The sequence below is a fragment of the Schistocerca piceifrons genome, chromosome 1, assembly GCF_021461385.2.
Source record: "Schistocerca piceifrons isolate TAMUIC-IGC-003096 chromosome 1, iqSchPice1.1, whole genome shotgun sequence".
NCBI lineage: Eukaryota > Metazoa > Arthropoda > Insecta > Orthoptera > Acrididae > Schistocerca > Schistocerca piceifrons.
In genome coordinates, this window is record NC_060138.1 from 1,218,028,870 (window position 1) to 1,218,055,803 (window position 26,934).

Below are 26,934 nucleotides of genomic sequence, written 5' to 3' on the forward strand. Positions count from 1 at the left end.
GCTGACTACCTTCTCTTCAGTTACCTGTGCTTCATGTCAGTCAGCGAGAAAGAACTGGCCCCCTTTGATTACCGATATATGTTCACACAAGTGGTTTCGGCAAAATTCGCATTATCAGTGCTGTATGTGTATGGTTTATTTCCTAGGGTTCTTATCACTTCAGTCATCCTTATGTAAATATAATGTTAGGTCCAACAATACGATATTCACGAGACAACGTAATGGTTTCGTTAAACAGTATTTATGTAATTAACATCAATATCTACGTAATGTCGATTACTTGCCCTAATGAAGTAAGGTGTCCGTGCAGGTAAACATAGAATTTCAGCTCAGCACTTACACAGTGTTTTATGGTGGCTGATATAAAACTAAATATAACGTCGAAAGATTTTGCAAACGTTCGAGTTCAAGGGCACGTGGAATACACTCTCCTACAGAGAGAGTCACACGTACACATACACACACACATACACACACACACACACACACACACACACACACACACACACACACACACACACAAAGTCATTGGTTTTCGTCCTACTAGGTAGTGGGTCCGCCATCATGACTTCAGAAAGGAAATTACGCGGTTTTTCACGGGAATCCGTTCCAGAAACGTGATAGGCCGTAGAGTGAGAAGCTTTTCTTTGGACTGGAAGGAAACCACGATGCGCCAAACATTTGCTTGATCTGTTATAGAGTCCTCAGTACAGACGTCCTTTTGTTTGGCATTCGTGATCAGGAATAGTCAACTTTTGGAGTCAGTTGTTTCGTGTTGCATTCGCTTGTTTTTCATCTGTTTTCGTCTTCCTCCCGTAAACGGAAGAATGCTCAAATGGTTAACCGCTGCAGCGAAGAAGTGTCGTGGGTAACCGGGATTCGATACCCTACTTGCTCATGCGTGAAGATTTTAGGCGATATTCCTCCTTTGTTACCCTCGGCCGGCAGCTACGCCAAGTAATGGCCAGATGGCGTGGTTTGCATTGGACTTTCAGGAGACTGCGAGACTGTAGGGTACTAGAGAGATGTACTACTAGAATTCTCACTGGTCTGCTGAGATCTTCGGAGGGAAGAAGGCGACCTTATCGCTGAACGCTATTCGCACTTTAGAGAACCAGCATTTGCGACACAGTGCAGAACGATTCTACAGCGTCGAATATTCGTCTCACGTAAGCAATGAAAGGAGAACGTAAGGCCTGTACAGAGGCTTACAGTCACTCATTTTTCCTTTGTTTCATTTGTAATTGGATCAAAAATAAGTATGGCCAATAATGCTATAAAGTACCTACCGCCATGCACGGTTAGGTGCCTTGCACAGCTTGTGCGTACATATTGATGTACACTGAAACGATTAAGAAGAAACAAACAAGTTGCGTCTTTCTTCACTTTCCACGTTTTGCTGTTTTAATTCCCACAAGTCGTCATTCTTGCTTGTGTGGCCGTTTAAGAACTGTTTCAGTATACCAGACCCTGAGCCACGAACAGAACACAGACAGTATCATTCACAGCTCTGCTAGAACCAGCAGGGCTGCAACACCTGTCATATTTAACTGTTGTCGTCATGTCCTCCTCCTGTTTCTGTGCGTCACGTCTCGTTCTAAAGAGAGACAAGCGACTTCTTAGTGCTCGATTTTTCTCCATGTGTAGTGCTCGGCCACTGTCGTTTGAACCTCAAACAGCAGATGCACTGATAACGACAGGCAAACTCCAAATAGTTCAAAGGAAAATGACAATTGAAGAGTCCTGGCGCAGGAGACCCACATTATCCTAGGTACGAGACAGGGACCTTTCTGCTACTGGTTCGCATTTATTTGGATTCAGCTCGAGGTCCGAGTGGAAGCTCGAAGAGTTTCCTCGGCGACAAGCACGTGCCTTCCCACACGAGCGTCAATGGGCTGAGCGGACTGCACTACTGACCGCCGCTGTCCCCCCGTCCTGCCTCGACACGCCGGGCGCCAAAGCGAAACACGCGGCCGCGCCGCCGGCAAACAAGTTGCGAGCTGCTGGCTGCTGCCTGCTGGCCGCTTTGATATTCATTAGGGAAATTGATGATGGATTGGTCGCAGCGCAGGCGCGGCGCTCGTATTAATCACGTCATTACTTAATTGAAGGGTTGCAGCGGTGTCGCGTTGCAGGCGCCGCCGCGGCAGCTCCCCGCTCGCGGGTCACGTGACCGACACCCGCCCCGGTGCTCCGCGCGCATGCGCACTCGCCGCGGCGTGGCGAATGTTTTGTGCGGCGCGGCGCGTGGCGCGCACGCCCGCCGGCGTCGCCACAGCACCCTCTGCCACGCTCTGGCCGCAGAATTACTCGCCCTTCCCTAGGCCCTATCTCTTACGAGCTGAGCTGCATTACGTCTTTGTATCAAAGAACTGACAGCTTGTGATCCGACTTGTGCGTCGAATAAGTAATGGAGGAAGTGTAAGCAAATTTCAAAAGACAGATAAAAGTGCAAAGGAAACTGGTTCTGTTGCGAAGGCTCGCAGATGACACGGTCTCTCTTGCTGGATGTCGACAAGCCTTGTTGAACGGATCGAGTAACATTCTTGGCACAAGACATTGCTTAAAAATAAACGATGGAAACATGGAAAAAATGAAGAGTAGGAGAGTGGCGCACTGATGAAAGGTTTATTTCTTAAAAAAATGCTACTGGTATCAGATATTAGTCTAGAAATCCGGGACGTGTACGTCTGGAGCACAGCATTGTACGGAAGACAAACTTTGGTCGTCGGAATTGTGTAGAAGAAGAAACGGCAAGTGTTTGAAATGTAGTGCTGACAGAGATTCTTACAAATAAAGGTAAGGTCAGAAATGAAGAAGTACTAAAGAGATTGGACGTCCTTTACCGGAGAAAGGAACGGGTTAGTCGGACGTCTCCTATGACATCCGTGGACTTAACGTGGGAAGAATCAGCAGAAGGTGGAAAAATAACAGCTGCAAATAAAGACTGTAATTTGCAATATCCAACTCAGATTATAGGGGAGATCGTGTGCAGAAGTTGGGTGCAGACGAAACCAATGGCATAAGGTAGGAAAACATGGCATGCTGCATCAAACTAGCGTTAAGACTCAGGAGATAAAAATAAATAAAATAAAAAAATGATGAAGAGGTCGTTTGCCATACAATTTACTTCAAGTTTCATGTGGCTGCAACTAGATTCTGTTTTTGTTTATGTATTAAATCAGTCTATTCAGTTTGCAAGTGTTGAACTAAACTGACGTATTATCTATTAAGGTGAAGTCTTCGTAAGGGACAGGTTCGTAAGTGAAATTGTGAGGGCGTTTCGTGAATCGTCCTTGGATGACTACTCAGTCTGTGGAGTACTTGCCGAGAAAGACAGAGATTGGTGTCTCGCTGCGGCACACAGTTTACATCTGCCATCGTTTATCACCGTTTCGTCATCGGTTTCCCAACCCTGGTGATCTTTCAGCGTCCTCAGGAAACACAGAAATAGTAAATCCATTCTGTTCTTGTTGCTGATTTTACAATTTATTGGAGTACATGCACTTGAGTTCGTAAAAACCATTTTAAACTAATCGAACCGCATTCACGAGATGCCTCAGTCGGCGTTTAAGCTTTGCTGGTCCTTCGGCGTCGCTACTGTCGTTTTGGATGACAAGAAACGAACTGGAGTGCCGCCGTTGCACGTGTTAGCCTGCCGTGATAGGGTGACGGCGAAGCAAGTTCTCCAGGAAAATTGCGTGGCGGGCGGGCGTGCGGCAGGCGGCAGGCGCGTGGCGGCGCTACCTGCGCACGCGGCCGGAAGTCAACAGGTGCCGCGGGCCACGTGCGCCGCACGTGCCGCGCCGCGCCGCGCCGAGTGGCCGCACTCACCAACAACGTGCTCATTCCTTTCTTTTTCATTAGGAGTTCATTCCGTACAGTACTAATCTTTCGAAGAACAACTCCCCGTCTTTTTCAACAATTGACGTACATCCACATCGAACGTGGCCTTCTGACTGCTAGGAGCGCGCATGGCGGGAAATCGTTACAGCCAAATGTCTTACAACGCTATCCCGAGTCATTATTCTCTCAAGTGGCCCGCACCGAAGGTCTCTGAGTAATGTTCCAGTCTACATCCCAAAGAAATTCCCTAAGATATGAAAACGACATGTGAAACTGTAGGCCGGAGTGTAACTCGAACCCCTGCTTTTCGCAGGCAGAGTTGTTTAGCCCATATTACGGTGACGCAACCCACGGATTGTTGTTGTCGGCTGCTTCTTTTAGCATAGCATGTGGTATCTGGACTTGTAAAACTGATATATTCACGTACTGAAATGTCTGAAAGTTTGCCTGTTTTCATCTCCTGTATTAAGTATTTTGTACGTATACTGTACAAGTGTTGATACTACGTTTTTGCCCCAATGGTGATCGGGCTACGGTGCTGACAGGGATCTCGTCTTCTCTTGCAGAATTGTGAGGAACAAGGCGGCGGAGAAGGCGAAGCACGTGCACCAGTCGCAGCAGCAGCAGCAGCAGCAGCAACAGCAGCAGTCGGGGGCGGGGGCGTCGCCGGCGGGCAGCGGCGCGGGGGCGGGCGCGGGCGCGGGCCCCGGCGTGTCGGTGATCGCGCACGCGCCCTCCGCCTCCGCGTCGGCCTCCGCCTCCGCCTCCGCGGCCGCCGCCGCCGCCGCCGCCGCCGCCGCCGCCGCCCACGCGCACGCGCACCACGACGCGTCGCGGCCCGGCGCCTACAGCATCAACGGCATCCTCGGCATCCCGCAGCACGCCGACCAGCCGACCGCCAAGCGGAAGCGCGACCACCACCACGCAGGTGCGTGTCCTGCCACGGTCGCCAGGTGTAAGAAGCACTGTGTGCCAGTCGGAGAAAATCTGTTGCTTAAGATTGTTCGCTTTAAATACTGGATGCAAATCATGTGTGCGAAAACCTGGTAACATTTATCCAAATGAAAACATAGTCGGTGTTGGCGTGAAAGCTTTTATTTCTCACACTGAAGATGTTTCCATTTTCAACATTCGTCGTTATAAAATAAATATATAGGAAATCGACATTAGCTTGGTGACCTCATCTCGCAGCTAGGTTTATTTAACTGTACAATAGCAACGAGAAGTCCCACATTCGTCATTAATTGTCAAAGTCTTTCAAGAAGTTCATGTTAACGACATAGGATGTATTGATAATGACGACCACTATGGAGCAAAAACACGTAACTGTAAGATGGCATCCTGCAACAAGCAACATACGCCAAAGGTATTCTCTGAGTATGATCGCATTCATTGACAAGGAACCATCCCACCGTTATTTTCTGTTGGGGATATCCAGTCCACTCTATTGTCACACTCCTGTCAAGTTGACATTCTTACACCCTAATGACAAGTGTCTCTGTCCTTTCTTTCTCCTCCTTCCTCATTACGCTTGAACCACACGTTTGCTATGTCAACGAATTCGTTCTGGCTCCCTGTAGCACCTGCCTCGTTGACACTCAGGGTGCTAGTTGTCTCTACTCCTTTTCTGTTCTAATGTTCTTCTGAATTGTTTTTCACACTTGACGTTCTTCTGATAATGGCGTTCCATAGTTTTCTTTCGCGCCGTATCGCACCACCTAGTCTCCACTTTAATATTTTGTGGTTCCGTAACAGCTGACTTTAAACGTTTCTAGTTTAATTTTTTCACCTCTTCTCGATATTTTCTCTCCTTTGAATTCTCATTCACTTCTAGAACAATGTTGCGAGACTAGCAGATTTACTTTCTGGAAGAAAACTTCCTTTCTCATTCCTCTCTTCATTTATGCCTCTTCTAATATGACCGCTTAGTAGAACCCGCTCTTTCCAATTTTCTCCGAATCTGATACTTGACCAGCTTCTGCCTACGTTTCTACGTTATCTTAGCCTTTAAATCGAACGTTCGTCCAAAAAAACAGCCTCTTCCATTAACATGTCCTGTAAGTTTACACACATTCAGTGGAAAGGACTTGAGACAATCTGGATAATATGAATACAGCGAGCACAATCAACATACTTTCTCGTAAGAGGCAAAGAAGATTATTAAGGCAGTTAACTAAACATTCTGAAGGGAAAGAAGACCATATCTACCGCATGCCCCAAAAAGAGTGAATTATCTATCAAGCCGGGGGAGCCTCAATGACATATTTGGTCTTACAGGTCGCAGACTCATTTGTCAAATTTATTTACCTCGTTCACTGGTGGTATTATCCATTCGCCTTCTGTTACAGTAAGACTAAGTTGGTAACAGTGACTTTACGATAACAACTTCAGTATCTGGCATAATACATTTCGTAACGGCAGCTCTAGAAGCTGACTCAAATTCCGTTGCAAGGACTGAATACTTTTGGAACTTATTCACGTATTAATATTGCGTGCAGCACCGGGAGTCGAACCCAGAACCTTTAAATTTTTCCAAATAGCTACTGGTTTCGAACGTGGAAAGTTCATCGTCCAATGGAATTATACGTTTTACACAATGTCTCTTGATTTTTCATTACTCTAGCTCAAGAGACGTTCTATAAAACGTATAATTGAATCGGACAAGTTAATAGGATTTGTCGACCTGGAGAAAGCGTTAGACAGTGTCGAATGTTGCAAGATGTTCGAAATTCTGTGAGAAATGGGTGTAGGGTATATGGAAAAACGGATAATATATAATATGTACAAGAACCCACTAGGGGATAATAAGAGTGGAAAGCCAGGAAAGAAGTGCCCGAATTAAAAAGGATGTAAGACAGGTCTTTCGTCACTACTGTTCAATCTATACATCGAAGAAGCAATTCAGGGTGAAAACATATCAGTGATAAGATTCGCTGATGATATTGCTATCCTCAATGAAAGTCAGAAGGAACAGGATCTGCTGAATGGAATGCACAGACTAATGAGAACAAAAAAAAAAGGTTGAAATGGCTCTGAGCACTATGAGACTTAACTGCTGAGGTCATCAGTCCCCTAGAACGTAGAACTACTTAAACCTAACCAACCTAAGGACGTCACACACATCCATGCCCGAGGCAGGATTCGAACCTGCGACCGTAGCGGTCGCGCGGTTCCAGACTGTAGCGCCTAGAACCGCTCGGCCACTCCGGCCGGCTAATGAGAACAGAATATGGATTGAGAGTAAATACAAGAAAGAGTGAGGTAATAAGAAGCAGCAGAAACGAGAACAACGAGAAAGTTAACATCAGAATTGGTAATTATCAAGTAAATGAAGTTAAGGAATTCTGTAAGCTGAGGATATAAAAAGCAGACTAGCACTGGCAAAAAGGGCATTCCTGACCAAGACAAATCTACTACCGCAGTACCAAATATAGGCGTTAATTTGAGGAACAAATTTCTGAGAAATTGCGGTTGGAGCACAGCATTGTACGGCAGTGAAACATGGACTGTGGGAAAACCGGAAAAGAAGAGAATCGAAGCGTATGAGATGTGGTGCTACAGAAAAGTATTGAAAATTAGGTGGACTGATGGGTAAGGAACAAGGAGGTTCTCCGGAGAATCTTCGAGGAAAGAAATACAGCGAAAACACTGACAATAAGAAGGGACAGGATGGTAGGACGCCTGTTAAGACGTCAGTGAATAGCTTCCATGGTACTGGAGGGAGCCGTGGAGGGTAAAAACTGTAGAGGAAGCCAGAGATTGGAATACATCCAGGAAATAATTGAGGACGTGGGTTGCAAGTGTTACTATGAGATTAAGATGTTGCTATAGGAGAGCAATTCGTGAGAGGCCGCCTCATCTTAAAGAGCAGAGATGGACATCAGTAATGTGGAGTAAAAGCCACAGACTGGTTCAACATGAACCAGGGTTGCGGCAGATTCTGTCTTCGGAGCTGAACCTGTGGTACCACTAAACAGAAACAGAGGTAAGGGAGCCAGTAGTGCGCCGTGTAGTTTGAGCGGTGCACCAGAGGAGGTGCTCGCTGGCTGTGGGAGGCGGCTTCGGTGCGCGGCTAGTGAGCGCGCCGTGTGCGCAGCTAGTGGTCCGCAGCTGGAGCCGTGGAGCCCCCTGCACTGCGCGCTGTCGAGGCCTGCTTCCAGTGCGGGAGCAGTCTCCAGCGTACACGAACCACTCAACAGGGCTCCGTCAACTGGGTGCAACGTCCCAAATTTTTAAGCGGACGATGTACTGAGTAAAGCTTGAACGTGTTTGCTCTTCGTAGCTAGTTGTGAAAGGAAAACACTAAACATTCGAGAATGTGTTCCATATTTCCACTCATTAACGTCTTTTGGCATAATTTTTTGGAGTATGGCTTCAAATGGCTCTGAGCACTATGGCACTTAACTTCTGAGGTCATCAGTCCCCTAGAACTTAGAACTACTTAAACCTAACTAACCTAAGGACATCACACACATCCGTGCCCGATGCAGGATTCGAACTTGCGACCGTAGCGGTCGCGCGGTTCCAGACTGTAGCGCCTAGAACCGCTCGGCCACCCCGGCCGGCCTTTTTGGAGTAACTCATCGGCGAGAAAGAGAGTATCGATTGCAGGAAATGGTGAAATGTTGTTCACCCACATTTCACTGTCAGCTTGTAGACTCGTCTTCAGTATGCGTACATTCGCTAATGATATTTCTTAAATGTAGTCTATTACAGTCGGAGAAGAATAGCGATGACCACATCATCATCAACACTAAAAGACAAAAAAATAACCTTTATTGCTCAGTAGTAAAGTTGTCAGTGGATCAGAAAGAAGCTCGATGTGTAGTCGCAAAAACGTTTAATCATTTCACAAACAATACAACGTATCTGACAGGCAGAGAAGCAAAGTGAAACATGTAGTATAAATTATCTCTTCTCGGCAGCCCATTCTGTTCCAAAAACGAACTTTTAATTAAAACTGGAAGCACATGTAGCTAAAAAATGAATAAATAAAAAACTAAATTTAAGTGTTTTACTAAGAAAATGAGTAGTGTTAGTGACATAAATGTTAATTCCAGTTCAGTTTGGTATTTAGTAACTGTAAATTGCCAGTATGTAGCACTCCGAGCAGCATATCATGTGTACACTACCCGTAAACTGACTCACACCATACCAGTTCGATAAAAATCATACAAATGACGTACGAAACTGTTCAAAAGGAGTTTGTCGAAGTGTACGACACAGCTTTGCCTGTCTCAGACAAAGGTGATTTGAGTTGTAGATTGACGACTGTAGTTTCCTTCACATGGGCTACAACAAAATGTTATCTGAGTGGCTCTTTTAGAATAATTTCCACCGATAGAAAATCATATCGCACTGAAATTATACACTGTTATTGACTTCATAGTATTACCTATTTTAGCTACATAGTCCCAACTTTTTTATGGACCTGGTAATCTGTGTTATCCTAATTCGTAGTGAGCAAAAAGTTTTTATTCAAGCAGCAGCTTATCCTGATGATCATGACGTTCTGTAAATTCTTACAAAACACAATAACAGTAGTGTCCAAAAAGTCGTTCGTCGCATGTATATGGCAGTTACAACAGTTGTAGAAAGTAGGAGTAGAGCTTTGAGGAGAGATCGTGAATCGTACTTGGGTAGCTCAGTCGGTAGAGTACTTGACAGTGAAAGGCAGAAGTCCAGATCTCGAGTCTCGGTGCAGCACATAGTTATAATCTTCCAGGAAGTTTCAACAACAGTTGTACTTAATACTACGTTCTTAACAGACGGGAAAAACGCGGTACTTCCTAATCGAGTTGCCAGTCCCGAGGGGCGCGAGATTGGGCCTTCATGATCTCTAATCTTAGGACTCAGACCAGTAGAAAGACAGACTGTCCGTGTCCAGAAATCAGTGACTCACTACACCATAACGTCTCCAGCTGAAACAGTGTCGCTTCCGCTTGGGGCAGAGGTTACTGCGAGGAAGTTCTTATTGAATGCCTTGTCACCTATCACCCGTTCATTCCACAGGAAACTGAGTGCAAGAACCAGGAATGGCTGCAGCCATTTGACCGAGCGGCATGGGATACTGTCAGTGGCAACGCGGGAGATGAGCAGTAGTGGTGTCCTGAACTAGTTCAAGGCGCGATGTTTGGTTGGTTGGTTGAAAATGGTTCAAATGGCTCTGAGCACTATGGGACTTAACTTCTAAGGTCATCAGTCCCCTAGAACATAGAACTACTTAAAGCTAACTGACCTAAGGACATCACACACATCCATGCCCGAGGCAAGATTCGTAGCGGTCGCGCGGTTCCAGACTGTAGCGCCTAGAACCCCGGCCGGCTGGTTAGTTGATTCGGGGAGGGGACCAAACAGCGAGGTCATCGGCCCCATCGGATTAGGGAATGATGGGAAAAGGAAGTCGGCAACGCCCTTTCAAAGGAACCATCCCGGCATTTGCGCGAAGCGATTTAGGGAAATCACAGGAAACCTAAATCAGGATGGCCGGACGCTGGTTTGAATCGTCGTCTTCTCGAATGCGAGTCGAGTGTCTAAACACGGCGCCATCTCGCTCGTTGGCGGGACGTGTGCAATATCTGAAATGAGAGCAGTCATTAAGACGGCGTCAGCTTTATGTATGTCGTGGGTGCTGCGGCCAATACAACTGAAGTGGGGCATAGGCGTACTCGCACGGGTCACGCCGTCGGCCAGCGGAGTACTCGGAACTCGCCGTGAGTCGTGGCTTCTCGTGCGATATCGCCACTAGTATGGACGAAGCGCACTGGCGGCAGAGGAACGCGGCCGCGGCTACAGCCCGGGCCCTGTGCGCTGGATGCTGGAGGCTCCAGCACGCGGCTAATTGGTGGGCGGCGCCGCCTCAAAGGCCCGCCTCTTAATTGGCCCCCCGCGGCTGCCGCTACGCTGGCCCCGGCTGTGTGCCGGGCCTGCACTACCTATCCTCCTCCTCCACTGTCCCTCTCACAATGACAGCGCGAGCAGCGAGCACGGTGGGAGGCCGCCTATCCAACTGTCTCTCCTCTCCTCTCCCTCTCAGCCGACCTACCTTGTACGAGGGAAGATCGGAAAGTAACGCACACTAATTTGATTACCAAAAACGTAACAAAACAAAAAAATCACCAATGAACTTACATGTTTATCTACTTTTCTACATAGTCAACAACGTTCTCAACACATTTCTCCTGTCATGGTACCAATTTCAATATGCCCTGTTCGTAGAAGTTCATATGATTGGAGTAGTCATCTGCGGATTGCTGATTTGACAAACGAATCTGTCGCAAAGCTTTAACCATCGAGGAATTTCTGCATGGGACCAAACTGACGAAAGGTCAGACGTTGCGAGGTACGGCCTGTATGGTGGACATTGGAGCACCTCCCACCCAAAATTTGGCGATTTTCTCACAAACAGGAACAGCAACTTGAGGGCGAGCATTGTCATGAAGAAGTTTAACGCCGTCAGCATTAATGTTGTGAACAATATCGTACGCCACACTATTGGAAATGTTGAGCTGCTGCACACGCCGGTCGTTCAAAATTGCTGCCTCAGTGGCTACGGCATTCTGCAAGATTGCAGCGTGGTGAATCACTAAGGTCCACATCTGCTACCCGGAGCATGGTGAATCACTACAGTCCACAACTGTTACCTGTATGCGGAGCGTGGTGAATCACTAAGGTCCACAACTGTTGCCCGCATCCGGAGCGTGGTGAATCACTAAGGTCCACAACTGTTACCCGTATCCGGAGCGTGGTGAATCACTAAGGTCCACAACTGTTACCCATATCCGGAGCGTGGTGAATCACTAAGGTCTACAGCTGTTACCCGCATCCGGAGCGTGGTGAATCACTAAGGTCCACAACTGTTACCCGTATCCGGAGCGTGGTGAATCACTAAGGTCCACAAGGCACTCACCTGGAGACATCGCAACGGTCCATACAGTCGTCCCCATGCACGTCTCTGTGCTGTGAATTACACTCGGTTTATCCCTTTTAGCCCACAAATATCGAACAACACTTTGTTGCGCTACACAAGTTGGCGACAGTAACATGTGTGCTATGTTTGTTTAGTAGTTCAGAGTTCTCTCGCTAGAGCTGCGCATGTAAACAACGTACCCTCTGTCGCGCAAACATCAAACTAGTCGTGAAATTTCAACATCCCAGCTGTAAGACCAGAGAAGAAAAAAATTATCGTGCGTCACTTTCCGATCCTCTCTCGTATTAATATCTTCGCTCTCTGCCAGTCCCCACCGCCAGCTGGCGCTGCAGCGACGACATTACACACTATATGGGCTAACCTTCTGCAGGGGAAAGAGTTTGATAGGAGAAGGAAACAGCTCTCTGAGGGTACGATATGTCGCACGGAATCCTAGGGCACGAGAGGCACAGAGCCCACTCAAGGAGGCCAAGGCAACGACTTACCTCACCCGTCGGTACGTGCAAGGTTTCTACTAACGCTGGAAGGAAATTACGGTGTGTGTGTGTGTGTGTGTGTGTGTGTGTGTGTGTGTGTGTGTGTGTGTGTGTGAGAGAGAGAGAGAGAGAGAGAGAGAGAGAGAGAGAGAGCGTACGCGTGCTTGTGCGAGGGAGACAGAGAGGGGAAGGGGGGAGAGAGACAGAGAATACGTACGCAACCCTCAACTTTCGTCTTCCGTGTTCATTCTTACCCGGTTACTTTTTCCCAGTGAAGTATCGATCGCTTGCAGCCCACGATTATTACTCGCCAATTTGAATCTCCGCTGTGGCAGTGGAAACCAGCTCGTAGTTGTCATTTGAAGTTTATGACAGTAATTCGGCTATCACACTTAGTCCGTTAATCACTTTAAAAATCTTATCATGTTAAAACTGGCAGGTTTCGGGACATCAAGTTTCCATCCTCAGACACAGACACACCAAGGCAGAAATCAGAATACAAGCTAAAGTTCGTAAACAAAATAAAATGAAACCGAAATGAAGCAGCTGTTGGCAGTGAACGAAGGCAGCTTTCCTCCCCACTTTACCTCCTCAGATTTTTTTCACTTTATCGGATAAAAGCTGCCTGTGGACGCTCGGAAGCAGTGACCGGAGACAAACGCGGAAAGGGAACAGGAGCACAAAGTGATGCGCCTACTTGTGTAAGCGACGCTAATGTGGTATGTCGCAAACTGAAACGTTGATCTCCAATTTTTTTGTGGATCATCAGCGGTCGGACTGATTTTATGCGATCCGTAACGATTTCTTCTCCACTTCTCATCGCTCCATCGTAGAGTAGCACTTTCACCCAACGTCCACAATTAGTTATTATATGTGCTCTAATATCCCCCTTCTCACACAGTTTTTGTCCTCTACAGGTCTCTCTAGTAACATGGAAGTTATTCCATTGTGTCTTAACACAAGTTTTAAATCATTTGCTGCGTCTTTCCATAGTTTCATGTCAGTACATATTCAGTTGACAGTAGACTTTTCATTACATTCAGCAGATCTTACAAATCTTCGTCATTTTTGCGGAGATTTGTTATCATTGATGTTCAAATAAACCCTGAATTTCTATTGCACTTCCGAACACTTCTTTTATTGATTTCATTCCTGTTTTTAATGTACAGCTTCGAAAATAGAGCAGAAATGTTGAATCCTTGTCTTCTGACTTGTTTAATTGGAAAATTTCTCTCATTTTCTGTCATTTCTATTATTCTTTTTGGTTTCAGTAAATATTGATTGTTCTCCGTATTTCGCTATAGCCTGTATCTATTTATGTGAAGTTGTCGAACGTATTGCACGATTTTACGTATTCGAATTATTGTTCCAGGCGACAGATTCTTATGAATGGGTCTTGATTTTTCTAGAGCCTAGATTTCTTCATCAATATGAATGTAAGAACTGCCTCTCCAATGCTTTTATCTTTCTCGATCGTTAACTGAAGGTCTCTATTATGTTCACGGTAAACAAACCCGCCACAGTTGTAAAATACTTAATTGACCGAAATCATGCACGACAGAAGTCGCTATATTTTACAACAGTTTCAGAGTCTGAGCCCCATCATCTGGTGTATCTGAAATCTAGCAGCAGTTGGACGTCGTGTCTATGCTAAAACAACTTGTAGGCAGACATCTGCCGTAGGTGGACGGTCAAACAACATCGCAAATTGTTGAAACTTGGGATTCTTTGCAGCAACAAGTTGGGATGTTTGTCAGTCCACTTACGGCAGATCTTTGCTTGGGCATGGACGTGACGTCCTACTACTGCTAGATTTGAGATACACCTGATGATGGAGCTAAGCCCCCGAAACCGTTGTGTCGTGCATGACTTCGATCAGTAAAGTATTTGAAAACTGAGGCGGATTCGTTTCCCATGAACATGGTGCAGAGCAGTTGTGAAAGTCCCTCCAATAAAAATTTATGATCATGTAATAAAGGCCGTTGTTTTGCGTATTGTTGTGGTCAGCAACTTGGATGGACGGTGAGCTGTGAAGGTAGTTGTACGGTAGTTGCAATCCTAGGGATTACGTGGACGGTATCGTGCAAAGCGCCCTCCGCCTCGGTCTACCCGCTAGCGTCGGGAGTGGTGAGAGGCGCCGCGTGCAACTGGGAGTCGCCAGTGTGTGGCGTGGCGCGCGGCTGATAGCGGCCGGGCCAGCCGTGGCCGCAGCGGCCAGCGGGCTGACAGCGCCGGAGCCGGCGGCGGCGCTGATCCCCGGCCGCCGCGTGTGCCCGCCAGATAGCGGCCGCGCCACGCGCCCTGCCCTCCCAGGGGACCGCAGGAGCGGGCCAGCCGGCCCGGCACAGCCCAGGCCAGGCCGCGGCGACGCGCTCGCCTCGTCCGCTTATCGCTCGCAGGTGCCGCGTTTACACGCCGAAAAACTTTCCGACGGCGAAAACCTAATTTCGGGCACCGTCTTTCGCTTTCGTATTACGTAGTTAGCCCTCTCTGAACGCATGAAAAGCAGGTGATCGTCGAGATTTTCTTTTCCAAGTAAAATAGAAAGTAATTCTAAATCTGACGAAATAGTCTCATTCCTTACGCTATTATTGTTAAGAAATCATATTTGTGCTCACATCGGGCGCTCCAGTAACCGCTGTTCCAGGTCGAAGGACCCCTTGAAGCCGGTTCAAAAATGGCTCTGAGCACTATGGGACTTAACATCAATGGTCATCACTCCCCTAGAACTTAGAACTACTTAAACCTAACCAACCTAAGGACATCACACAACACCCAGTCATCATGAGGCAGAGAGAATCCCTGACCCCGTCGGGAATCGAACCCGGGAACCCGGGCGCGGGAAGCGAGAACGCTACCGCACGACCACGAGCTGCGGACTTTTCTTGCAGCCGGGAATTAAGGAAGTCCTCCTATTGGACCTCCAACAAAACAACAAAACAATTTTGTATTAGGTATTTTCATTATATTTTCTGCTAACACACATAGGTTAATTGAAAAATATTGAGTTCCAAGACAATGGTGACGTGTTGACACATACTGAATTTTCTTTGCCCAAAAAATCGAGAAAAAAGCTTGTTCTGAAAATCCATTTTTCTGAAAATCACAAAACAGATACGTACGTTGATAGGGAATACAATTTATAATGCCACCACCAAATTTCGATCAAAATCATGTGCACCGTTCTCAAGTTTTCTTTCCAGAGAATTTGAAAAACACGGTTTCGAGAAAAACGTGTTTAAGGTTTTTGGTTACATTTTTCGTAGTAAAATTAAACCCGTCTGTAGTCAGCGACCCCTGGCCCACACAGCAATCCTTCTAGATCGAAAAGGAGGTCCTCTGTCTTCTTCGTGGCCTTGCCGGTGCTGCAGGCCTCTTCTGTTGTCCGCTGCTCCGATCGCTCGACACACTTTTCGTCCTCCCTTGTGCAGAATTTCAAACAGGCTAGGCACATTTCAAGTTCGCGCACGTTCGTTATGCCTGTTAGGCCGTCCTGAAATTACATGCTGCCACATTGGCCGCGATTTCGCCTATTTTGTCCCCGTTCTGAGTGAGACACTTTTCGCAAATCGCCTTGTAACACGAAAAAAAGAGTTTCTGGTGAACTTGGGATGAACACTGTAATAAAGTACTCATCTCAAAGCACATTTTAATAAAAAAAATTGAGTTTTCAGATCTGTTTTCCTAGACTAGCCGTGTTTCTGTTTTCCGATCGTCAGTTCTGTTATACGGATTGGAAATCAGCTGTTGAGGTATAACATACCATTTCCTGACCGGTACTGTGTACCAATTGCGCTCGCTATTGCGGTTGTTAGAGCTAGTTCCAGGATTGCAGGGGAAAGAAGTTTTTAGGAGCCAGTTGGAGGCGTATTTGAACTGCTAGCGGCCTACATATGCCGGACCAGCGGTCGGCTCTCGGAATGTTTCTCAGAGTGGTTAGATTGCTACAGGATTTTTAAATATTATCTTCGGGATATTGAAAAGTTTAATCCTGTCTCTCAGGGCAAAGCGAGACTGCCGACCCCGTTTAGATTGATTTCACATTTGTAGCAGGGCAGAGAATTAATCTGGGTCTGCGATTAACTCTCCAGTATGTTGCGTAAGATGTCATACGTGCCGCACGTGGTCAAGGGTGCATGGATTCTGGCGCGGCCTCAAATGGATTTCGCGTAGCACCACTGAAGCTCCGAAACACGGACGAGAGGTACGGTTGAACGGTTCACTTGTTTCCGGTTTAATCAGTACAATGACCACTCCTTTTCAGTCAAATACGGGAGGCTCAAATGGCTCAAATGGCTCTGAGCACTATGGGACTCAACTGCTGTGGTCATAAGTCCGCTAGAACTTAGAACTACTTAAACGTAACTAACCTAAGGACATCACACACATCCATGCCCGAGGCAGGATTCGAACCTGCGACCGTAGCAGTCGCACGGTTCCGGACTGCGCGCCTAGAACCGCGAGACCACCGCGGCCGGCGATACGGGAGGTGGGCAATTTCTGTCTCATTCTAGTATTTATGCCTCTACTTTACTGCACAAGAAGTCACTCGGTACTGACTAGTGACGTTTTCAAAAATAAGACGGAAGACGACACCTCCAGCACGTTGCAAACATTGTTTAGCATTTGTAGTTGAGCGAAAATCTATTGTGTAAGAGGAAATGCGACAGCTCGAACCGTTTCCAACATCAGTATTGGAGCGTTTACGTGACCAATCCGAGACAGTATTGGCAGTCAGTTAACGTAAACCGGTTTTCGAAGCCCAATATAATAAACGTAGTAATTGTTGCGCAGAATAACCCTCATCGCCAAGGCGTACAGTGTATAGTTCTACGGACATCGTATGGCTTAAATCCTGGCGGACAGCTCGTACGTGTCTGACAAGAGTGATTTAAGACTTGCTAATTGGTGAAATGAAGGACAACTTCCTTTAAACACACAAGATACTGGCGATAGCAGAAGAAGGAACCCGATTGTTTCCCACTACAGTGTTAGTAACGGACGTCTAGATCATATTATATCTTCCAACTATTTATGTGTCATTCAAAGAAATGGTAGGAAATGGCACGGGCACGTAACATCGGTACTAGTGAATGCGAATAGATGACGTAGTTTCGTTGAAAGAGGTCTGGACAAGGGCTGTTCACTTGTAAAGGAAATCGCAATGCAATTGACACCGACCTCCTAAGGGAGACGCGATCACCATGATAAAATAAGGGAAATCAGAGCTCTTACGCAAAGATATAGGTGTTCGTTGTTTCCGCGCGCTATACGAGACTGGAATAATAAAGAATTGTGAAGGTAGTTCGATGAACCCTCTGCCAGACACTTAAGTATTGTTTGCAGAGTACCCATGTAGATGTAAAGTAATTCAAGAACCCTCAGATACAAAAGTACTGAGATGCGGTTGTAGCAGTTCGGGAACACATCAGCATAAGGAAGTTGTGCCCTCTTTCGTTGCATTCAGTGAATCCCTTATCGGCCAACTCTTCACCATTAAACCCAGCCACAGCTAACAATAACGGACAACAAAACCCTAGACAGGACAGAGCAATACACAATGCAAACTTGAGGGCAAAGGAGTAAATCGAGCGTTACTGTTGTCAACAGCAGCGTATACCGTCGACATTTGCACCGTTGTGCACTATTTTTCAGAGTACTACAGATACAAGAAACCGAATGAAATACAATAACTCCCTGACGAGCCACCAGAGACTCTGGATCCACTGTACCAAAATATTTTGGAGGCGTCGCTGAACAACCTCTAAAAGTTTGTCATGGGAGTTCTGGTTCACCCCGCATAAAACTCGCATCAACAATACCATTCACCTATGTAATACTCGTCAAATTTCCGCAAAACTGAGTAATCTTCGTTAAGAACATTAAGCAGTTTGATGAGCCACGCTATATATAAAAGAAGTCGTAAGAGGTAATGCTAGGCAGTGAAGGTCGTAAGTTCTTTCACGGTCTGAAAAGAAAAAGCCTGTGATTCGCACTCTTTGCTGCCGGACAAAGCCTGTCCCCTGCTTCTCAGTGCCTTCCGCTACTCATGTTCACCTTACATAACGCTGTTTTCAGTAAGCAAGTAGCTGCGGAACATTTCCACGGTGACTTCCAGACACTGTGCCCCTTCACTCTTTGCGACAGCAACCTGCGTAACATACCGAGAATCCATCGCAATACCCATTCAGAGAAGGACATTTCGCAAGTGAAACTAAAAACTGACGGCGAGGCAACCCGATACAAACGGAAGCCCGACACGCGATACAGGCGGCGAAGGCTGTGTGAAATTCGCGGGCCGACACCTTACACTGGTCGGAGCGCCCGTTGACTGGCTGTCCGGCCGACCCGCCGGCGGATGGAATTCCTCTCTCACTGTGCGAACTTCTGGCTTCTGCGGCCCCACTGGGGCTCTTACAGGCCTACAGCCGTGCCTCCGAGTAATGTGGCATCGAGCACGCGCACGTCCTTGCCCAGCTGCTTCTGATGGCGTAGTTAATGTCTTCGTGCCTCCGAAGAGCAGAGGCAGTGAATGGACACTCGACGCAGTTTCTGTAGAGTCCTTCATTCTAGTTGTTTTGGATCACTGTAATGTTTTAAGGAAACCCATTATGTATTCGGAAACCTTCTTCAATTTTTCAGAGTTTTTCAGTCATTTGTACTTAATGAGAATCCTGGAATACTAGTTACGAACAGTTAGGCAATGCATAGTCACAACATGCAGGAGCATTTTTCCTGAGACATTCCGGGCTCAACTCCCAGAGAGCGTAGCACATATATTTGTGACACAACCGACCTCAGAGAAGCCGCGTGCAAGTTCTGGTGCAGACGATTCTATTTAGGCCAGCTGAAGTAATTGTCTGTGGGACTTTGTTACTGTGGTTTTCACTCCCAGTGTGACGCAGCACTTCCATGCTAATCTATGCTGCGCGAGCTTCTTTATCTTCGCGTAACTACTGCAACGTACATTCATCTGTCATCACAATGTTTGCTCTCCACACTTCCCTCTGTTATTAAATTAGCTATTCCTTGATGCTTCTGGATGAGTTCCATCAAGAATTAATCAACTAGTCAAGTAGTATCACAAAGCTCTTTTTTGTGTGATTCGATTCAGTGCGTCCTAATTAGTAATTTTCCCATCTAATATTTAGCATTCTTTTACAGCACCAAATATCAATAGCTTCTATTTTCTTCTTGTCTCAAATGTTTATTGTCCGCGTTTCACTTCTGCAGAAGGCTACGCTACCTTCAATAACGAGATGCTAACACTTAAATTTGAGACACTGGGAACCGCAAGTGCCCAAAGCACCGACACTAAGTTTAAAAAAAGGTGTGAAAATCATATTTCTACGAAAACCACCAGTCTCATAGGTTTGACTTTTTTTTAACAAGTATCGACATCCTATATTTCATTTGAAAAAGTAATCCACCGACTTTTTTGTTATGAGTTTTTAATTAATATTTAGGATTATTACTATTAATTAATTCACAAAATTTTCGCATATAGCCTAGTCACAATAGTGTTGTTTTGACAGCTGTGAAGTTTGTAACTTAACGGGAAACTTAAATCAGAACATAAAGAACAGATACTAAATGCAACGCATACAACTAGGATATGTTACAACACTTCATGGAAATGCACCCACTATCGTGTTCATCACTGTCATGTCTACCTAACGCAGCGTGAAAGAGTACTCTGTTTTACACTTCTCTTCAACTACAAGGCTTGCAAGAAATGCATTCTGTAAATTGTAATTCGCGACTTTGTGAAAGTCAGAAAATCTACTTTTTTTTCTCATGAAGATTGGAAAACTGGCACGGTACTTCAACCTTGCATTTACCTCGTTGGCTACATAGGGCATCCACTTCCCTGCTCTTTCCGTCAGATCACTCTGTTTATGACATTCATATACTCTTCAACACTGTTCCTTTTCTGCTTTCTGACATATTTTTTGCAATTCATTTCATCCCTTATGCGTTTTCTTACTACACGTTTTGCCATTTCATTATTAGATATTAACTCTTTTATTCTTTCTGCAATGACTTTCTTGCTATTGCCAGTCTTCATTTTGTATGTTCTTGAACTCTGGCATCATCAGTTATTTTGCTGCTCAATCAGAAAAGCATCTACTATTTGTAATATCTCTTTACCTAATCTAATTTTTTCAGCATCGCCTGATTCAATTCCGCCATATTCGATTACCCTTGTTTTCCTTTTGTTGAAGTTCATCTGATGAACTCTTTACGTAACACATGCTATTCCATTCAATTGGTGTTCCGAGTACTTTGCCATCTCATACAGTCTTACAGTGTCATCGGCCGATTTCAAAATTTTCATTTCTTCGTCCCATTTGAGAAGTTAAAACAAAGGTACGAACTGAGAAAAGAAATTGCGGACATAAAGAAGACTGCGAAGCGACTGAATACTCGTGTAACGGAGAGTTGCTTTCTGAGGCACGTGTTTTGATCTGAGGTAACGGCAACGGAACCGCGCGTTTTCCCTACTGCTACACGTGGCCCTCTTCCTCAGCGCACTTCCTCTGCCCGGCCAGTGCTGCGCATCTGTGTAGTGTCGTCTCTCCTTGAGCTCCTGGGCCGCCGCCGATGCAGTGCAAGCGCAGCCTTGGGCGGCAAACAAGCAGGGTGGCTGCCTGTGGGCACAATAGGCGGTAGGCGGCCGTGCCTAATGGCCGCCGCTTTCCGGAAGAGCCTTGCGCCGCTCTTGTTCTTGCGGCCGGCAACACGCGGCTGCCCAGATCTGGCTGATGGATGGCAGGCGCCGGTCAGCGCCGGCCCGGGACGGCCAGACAAAGCCGCTCCCAGAAGTGTCCTCCTCCTCCTCCTCAACTCCCTCGTCTCACACGAAGGGGGAGAGCGCCGCACCGTCACACCCGTGCGCATTACGACGCCCAGCTTAACAAAACTCTACGTTTTGATTTGCTAATGTGGCCAACTGGTTTAAAATTGCTAATAGATAACTGCTTACAGGGAGCGAAAGGCTATTTAAAATTTTTACAGAAATCAGATGGCAGTTATAAGAGTCGAGGGACATGAAAGGGAAGCAGTGGTTGGGAAGGGAGTGAGACAGGGTTGTAGCCTCTGCCCGATTTTATTCAGTCTGTATATTGAGCAAGCAGTGAAGGAAACAAAAGAAAAATTCGGAGTAGGCATTAAAATCCACGGAGAAGAAATAAAAACTTTGAGGTTCGCCGATGACATTGTAATTCTGTCAGAGACAGCAATGGACTTGAAAGAGCAGTTGAACGGAATGGACAGTGTCTTGAAGGGAGGATATAAGATGAACATAACAAAAGCTAAACGAGGATAATAGAATGTAGTCGAATTAAGTCGGGTGATGATGAGGGAATTAGATTAGGAAATGAGACACTTAAAGTAGTAAAGGAGTTTTGCTATTTGGGGAGCAAAATAACTGATGATGGCCGAAGTAGAGATGATATAAAATGTAGACTGGCAATGGCAAGGAAAGCGTTTCTGAAGAAGAGAAATTTGTTAAGACTGAGTATAGATCTAAGTGTCAGGAAGTAGTTTCTGAAAGTATTTGTATGGAGTGTAGCCATGTATGGAAGTGAAACGTAGACGATAAATAGTTTGGACAAGAAGAGAATAGAAGCTTTCGAAATGTGGTGCTACAGAAGAATGCTCAAGATTAGATGGGTAAATCACATAACTAATGAGGAGAGAAGAGGAGTATGTGGCACAACTTGACAAGAAGAAGGGATCGGTTGGTAGGACATGTTCTGGGACATCGAGGGATTACCAATTTAGTATTGGAGGGCAGCGTGGAGTGTAAAAAATCGTAGAGGGAGACCAAGATGAATACACTAAGCAGATCCAGAAGGATGTAGGTTGTAGCAGGTACTGGGAGATGAAGAAGCTTGCGCAGGGTAGAGTAGCATGGAGAGCAGCATCAAACCAATCTCAGGACTGAAGACCACAACAACAACAACAACTGCTTACAAAACAATACAGTATACACACTGTCTGTCACTTCCCGCTGCAATTTTTCCAATCGGTATGTTGCTATTCAGTGGGCGCAACGCATCTCGCAGGTTCTCACACGTTCCAAAAGCCTCACATTTTTCGCCGGTATCACGCGCCGCCCTGTTCTCCGTGAAAATCCTGCCGTCCACTGTCTTCTCGCAGCCGCTGTACAGGTCACTCGCGAATTCCCATTACAAATTTCTAGGACCGGTGGAGGGCAGTGAATACATAATATTTGGAATAGAAACCTATATCCGGAAACGTTGCCCAATGACGCTAAAAAGCGGCAAAGTTAAAGGCGCCGGCGCCTGTAAATGCACACATCAAAAAAAGTTTTGCATCACCTCGGTTCCGAGAGTTGCGGAACCTGTACAGAAATTTGGAACAGAGATCAACATAAACATAATTTCCACCCTTTTTATTGCTCATGAAAACTACACATTGCATGTTGTACCACCATACAGCGAGACCTTCACAGGTGGCAGTGTACTATACTCCGTGATGCCGGCTTGCACGAGCTCCACTGGACGCACGGATGCCTACTTGAATGTTCCCCAGAGCATATCGGAGCCGCCGCTAGCTTGTCTCCGTCACGCAGTAGGAGTGTCAAGGAGATCTTCCCCTGGATGACGACGGATTCACGGCCTCTCGTCGGCATGATGGGATTCATCAGACCATGAAACGCTCAGCCACTGCGCCTACGTCCAGTGCCGATAGTCACGTGCCCATTTCGGTCGTAATTGCCGATGTCGTGGTGTTAACATTGGCACATGCGTGGGTCATCGTCTGCGGAGGCACACCGTTGGGAATTTTAGGTGCACTGTGCGTTCAGACACACCTGTACTCCGCTCAGCATTAAAGTCAGATGTTAGTTCCGCTACACTTCGCCGTCTGCCCTGTATTACCAGTCTGCCCAGCCTGCGACGTCCGTCGTGTGCAATGAGGGCCGGTCGCCCAACCCCACGACGTCTGGACGTGGTTTCACCCTGGTTTCGCCACGTGTTGAAGACTCTCACCACAGCACTCCTCGAACACCCGGTAAGCCGTGTACTTTCCGAAATGCTCGTGCCAAGCCTCCGGGCCATCAAAACCTACCGTCGGTCAAACTCAGATACATCGCGCGCCTTCCACATTGTGCACACGGACCGGCAGTTCACTGATACTGCAGGCACCGTGCGTGTGTCTGACCAGCAGTCATTCCTCTCCAGTTGGTGCCATTGTCGGCTGGACGGGTATATGTCGATAGCAGACCGACTGGCTGATCAGTGGGTGCCGCCTAGGTGACCTACCTGGGCCAGTCTCGAAGATTGCTTCTATGTGTTGAGAAATCCGCAGGGAAAAAGAGTGTCGTCTCTTGTTTGGATGGGCGGCCCGGCTCCAGGCCAGACAATTGCTGTATCTGCTGCTGTACTTCCACAGGTGCTCTGCGATCCCAAAGCAAATGCGGCACTTGCTGTCAATCGCATTCCTCTATTTCCATTTTGTGCCTACAATTGAGTATCAGGAGATTACATTAATGAATTCTGTATACTGTCAGACTCAGCCGTACGATAGCTCTGTTCTCGGTTCGGATGTGCTGTGAAACAGAATGTATTTTGATCGCGGCGCAAGAAGCGTCGCTAACGCAAGGAACGTCTGTTTCTCCTGTGAGTGACGCCTGGATTCCCACGGTTTCCGCTCCAGCGGATCTCGGCCGCTCCCGTGATCCAGGACACGACGAAGGCAGCCGTCACTTCTGGCTTTGTAGTCCTACGTCGCCAGCGTAAGACGCGATATTCCCCAGCCACTCCACAAGGAGTTAAAAACGAAATACTGACTGTACTAGTTAGTTTCATGCATGCGCGACAGCTACATGTGCACAATGCAAGAAACGGAAGCACGCAACAGCTTGTATCATAAATTAACGGTTCCTTCACTTTCATTCGGATAAAGGACATGGAGGAAACAAAACTAGTGTTTTGAACGTAAAAGATACAAGGTCTTTAGAGAGAAGGGCGATCATGGTGCAGTTATTCGAGAAAGGGATCGACTAAATCGCACATGAAGTGTAAATTGAACGTTCCGACAAATTGCTTGATGTGGGTGACATGGTCACTATAAGCGAAACAGCGATCCAGTGTTTCAGAATACGCGGAAACCAAAACAGTCTTTGATCGCAAATTTGTTTTATTCATTGCAAATACCTCTTCCGATTGTTACGATCATCATCAAAATTGAAATGAAACAGGCAAATCTGCCATCAAAGACTGTTTTCGTTTCGACATATTCTCGTTAGATAAGGGGAAAGAAATAATGATTTCAGAGTAAGCTTCCATTGAAAGTACGTTGTAAAGGTATTTGACGCAAACATGGAGGAAACAAAACTAGTATTTTGAACGTAAAAGATACAAAATCTTTAGATAGATGGGCGATCATGGTGCAGTTATTCGACAAAAGGACCGACTAGATCGCTCATGAAGTGTAATAGACGGCAAATTATCGAGTAAAGCTGAAGTGATATCAGGTGTTCCCCAGGGAAGCGTCCTGGGACCTCTGCTGTTCCTGATCTATATAAATGACCTGGGTGACAATCTGTGCAGTTCTCTTAGGTTGTTCGCAGATGATGCTGTAATTTACCGTCTAGTAAGGTCATCCGAAGACCAGTATCAGTTGCAAAGCGATTTAGAAAAGATTGCTGTATGGTGTGGCAGGTGGCAGTTGACGCTAAATAACGAAAAGTGTGAGGTGATCCACATGAGTTCCAAAAGAAATCCGTCGGAATTCGATTACTCGATAAATAGTACAATTCTCAAGGCTGTCAATTCAACTAAGTACCTGGGTGTAAAAATTACGAACATCTTCAGTTGGAAAGACCACATAGATAATATTGTGGGGAAGGCGAGTCAAAGGTTGCGTTTCATTGGCAGGACACTTAGAAGATGCAACAAGTCCACTAAAGAGACAGCTTACACTACACTCGTTCGTCCTCTGTTAGACTACTGCTGCGCGGTGTGGGATCCTTACCAGGTGGGATTGACGGAGGACATCGAAAGGGTGCAAAAAAGGGCAGCTCGTTTTTTATTATCTCGTAATAGGGGAGAGAGTGTGGCAGATATGATAGGCGAGTTGGGATGGAAGTCATTAAAGCAAAGACGGTTTTCGTCGCGCCGAGATCTATTTACGAAATTTCAGTCACCAACTTTCTCTTCCGAATGCGAAAATATTTTGTTGAGCCCAACCTACATAGGTAGGAATGATCATCAAAATAAAATAATAGAAATCAGAGTTCGAACAGAAAGGTTTAGGTGTTCGTTTTTCCCGCGCGCTGTTCGGGAGTGGAATGGTAGAGAGATAGTATGATTGTGGTTCGATGAACCCTCTGCCAAGCACTTAAATGTGAATTACAGAGTAGTCATGTAGATGTAGATGAAACATAGTGCGAGTGTGCACGAAATGTGATTATTTACGTCTTCTCTAATCTGACGACGCGTGATTTACAGTTGCTGTGCATGAAGAAAGCGCGATCTAGACGTCTCATTGCAGTTACAACAAGGTTAGTGTTTTACGTCCCATTGACGAGGAGGGCATTGGAGACGGAGCAGGGATTTGCAGACAGACACGGTGCAGGAAACGGACCTTGTCCTTCCCAAAGGAGTCGCCTCGCCATTCGCCCTAGAAGGCTGAACATTTATTTATTTATTTCATTAACAGTACAGAGTAATCCAACGCCTTGAAATGTAAGGATGCTTCTAAATCTTACTGGTATACAACTGTTAATGCTTTTTAAAAATGGTATAAAGAACATAATATATAAAGATTTCTCTAAGGCTACAGAGAACTGAATGCTTAACAGTTCTTAAAGTTGTTCTATATAATTTGTTTCTGCCTAGTTCATGAGATTATAATTCATATAATGCGAATGTCAAAGAAAAAATGTATTGCAATAAGTGTAGTGAAAAGAAGTTGCAGTACATAGAGGGAAGAGACAGGTGTTTGACATCCTATGCTATCGAATCCGAGTCAATTTGACAATCTAAGTACCGAAAGAACTCGGCAACGACGATTGCTGGCGTACTTCAGTATGAGACGCAGTTGAGCTAATTCTACTTCCGCAATGTCTTTGGGAGCGATACGTAGGCAGCTGCAGAACATTCATAAAGTCATCACAGAAAGCTGCTTCTAAAAATAGATTTTCTCTAATACCTAGCGTGTTTCTGCGAAAATCTCGTAGTTTAAATTTTTAAACAATTGTGTGGTTTGGCATTCCGTGGCGCATTTTATACCATACGCTCGATTCCACCATTAATGCAGATTGTTTCGTGTTCTACATGAACTGGCGATATTTCAGCATTGGTTGTACTAGGCCTTTGTAACCACTGTCTGTCGTAGAGTAGCTCCATTCTCGTTCGTATTCCAATGAAAAGTGGCCTTCTCTTTTACCTACCCGCAACCAGATCAACATCTTCATGGTATTTCATATCCCAACACTCTTCATAACGCGATAAATTTTTGGGGTAAACTTGATGAGCTTTATGTAAGTCTACAGGCTTTCTTGGCCGTTGTCACTGAAGTTAAAATCTTCTGGGTTATTAGGCTGCATCATGTTTCTTCTAAAATGTTCGACGTTTCGATCCCTCTGCTGGGATCTTCCTCAGGATCTTTTGGTGTCCACTACTGCTAGAACACTTTGATTGACATATT

General features: G+C 46.0%; 1 protein-coding gene across 4 annotated transcripts in view; it reads left to right on the top strand.

The window, feature by feature from the left end:
- The window catches only part of LOC124781819 (paired box protein Pax-5-like), a 278,178-nt gene that overhangs the window by 218,762 nt on the left and 32,482 nt on the right, over nucleotides 1–26,934 (top strand). For all 4 annotated transcript variants that reach the window (XM_047253891.1, XM_047253892.1, XM_047253893.1 and 1 more), the window contains exon 4: nucleotides 4,413–4,774. In XM_047253891.1, the coding sequence (XP_047109847.1) occupies nucleotides 4,413–4,774 (362 nt within the window). The remainder of the gene's footprint in view (nucleotides 1–4,412; nucleotides 4,775–26,934) is intronic.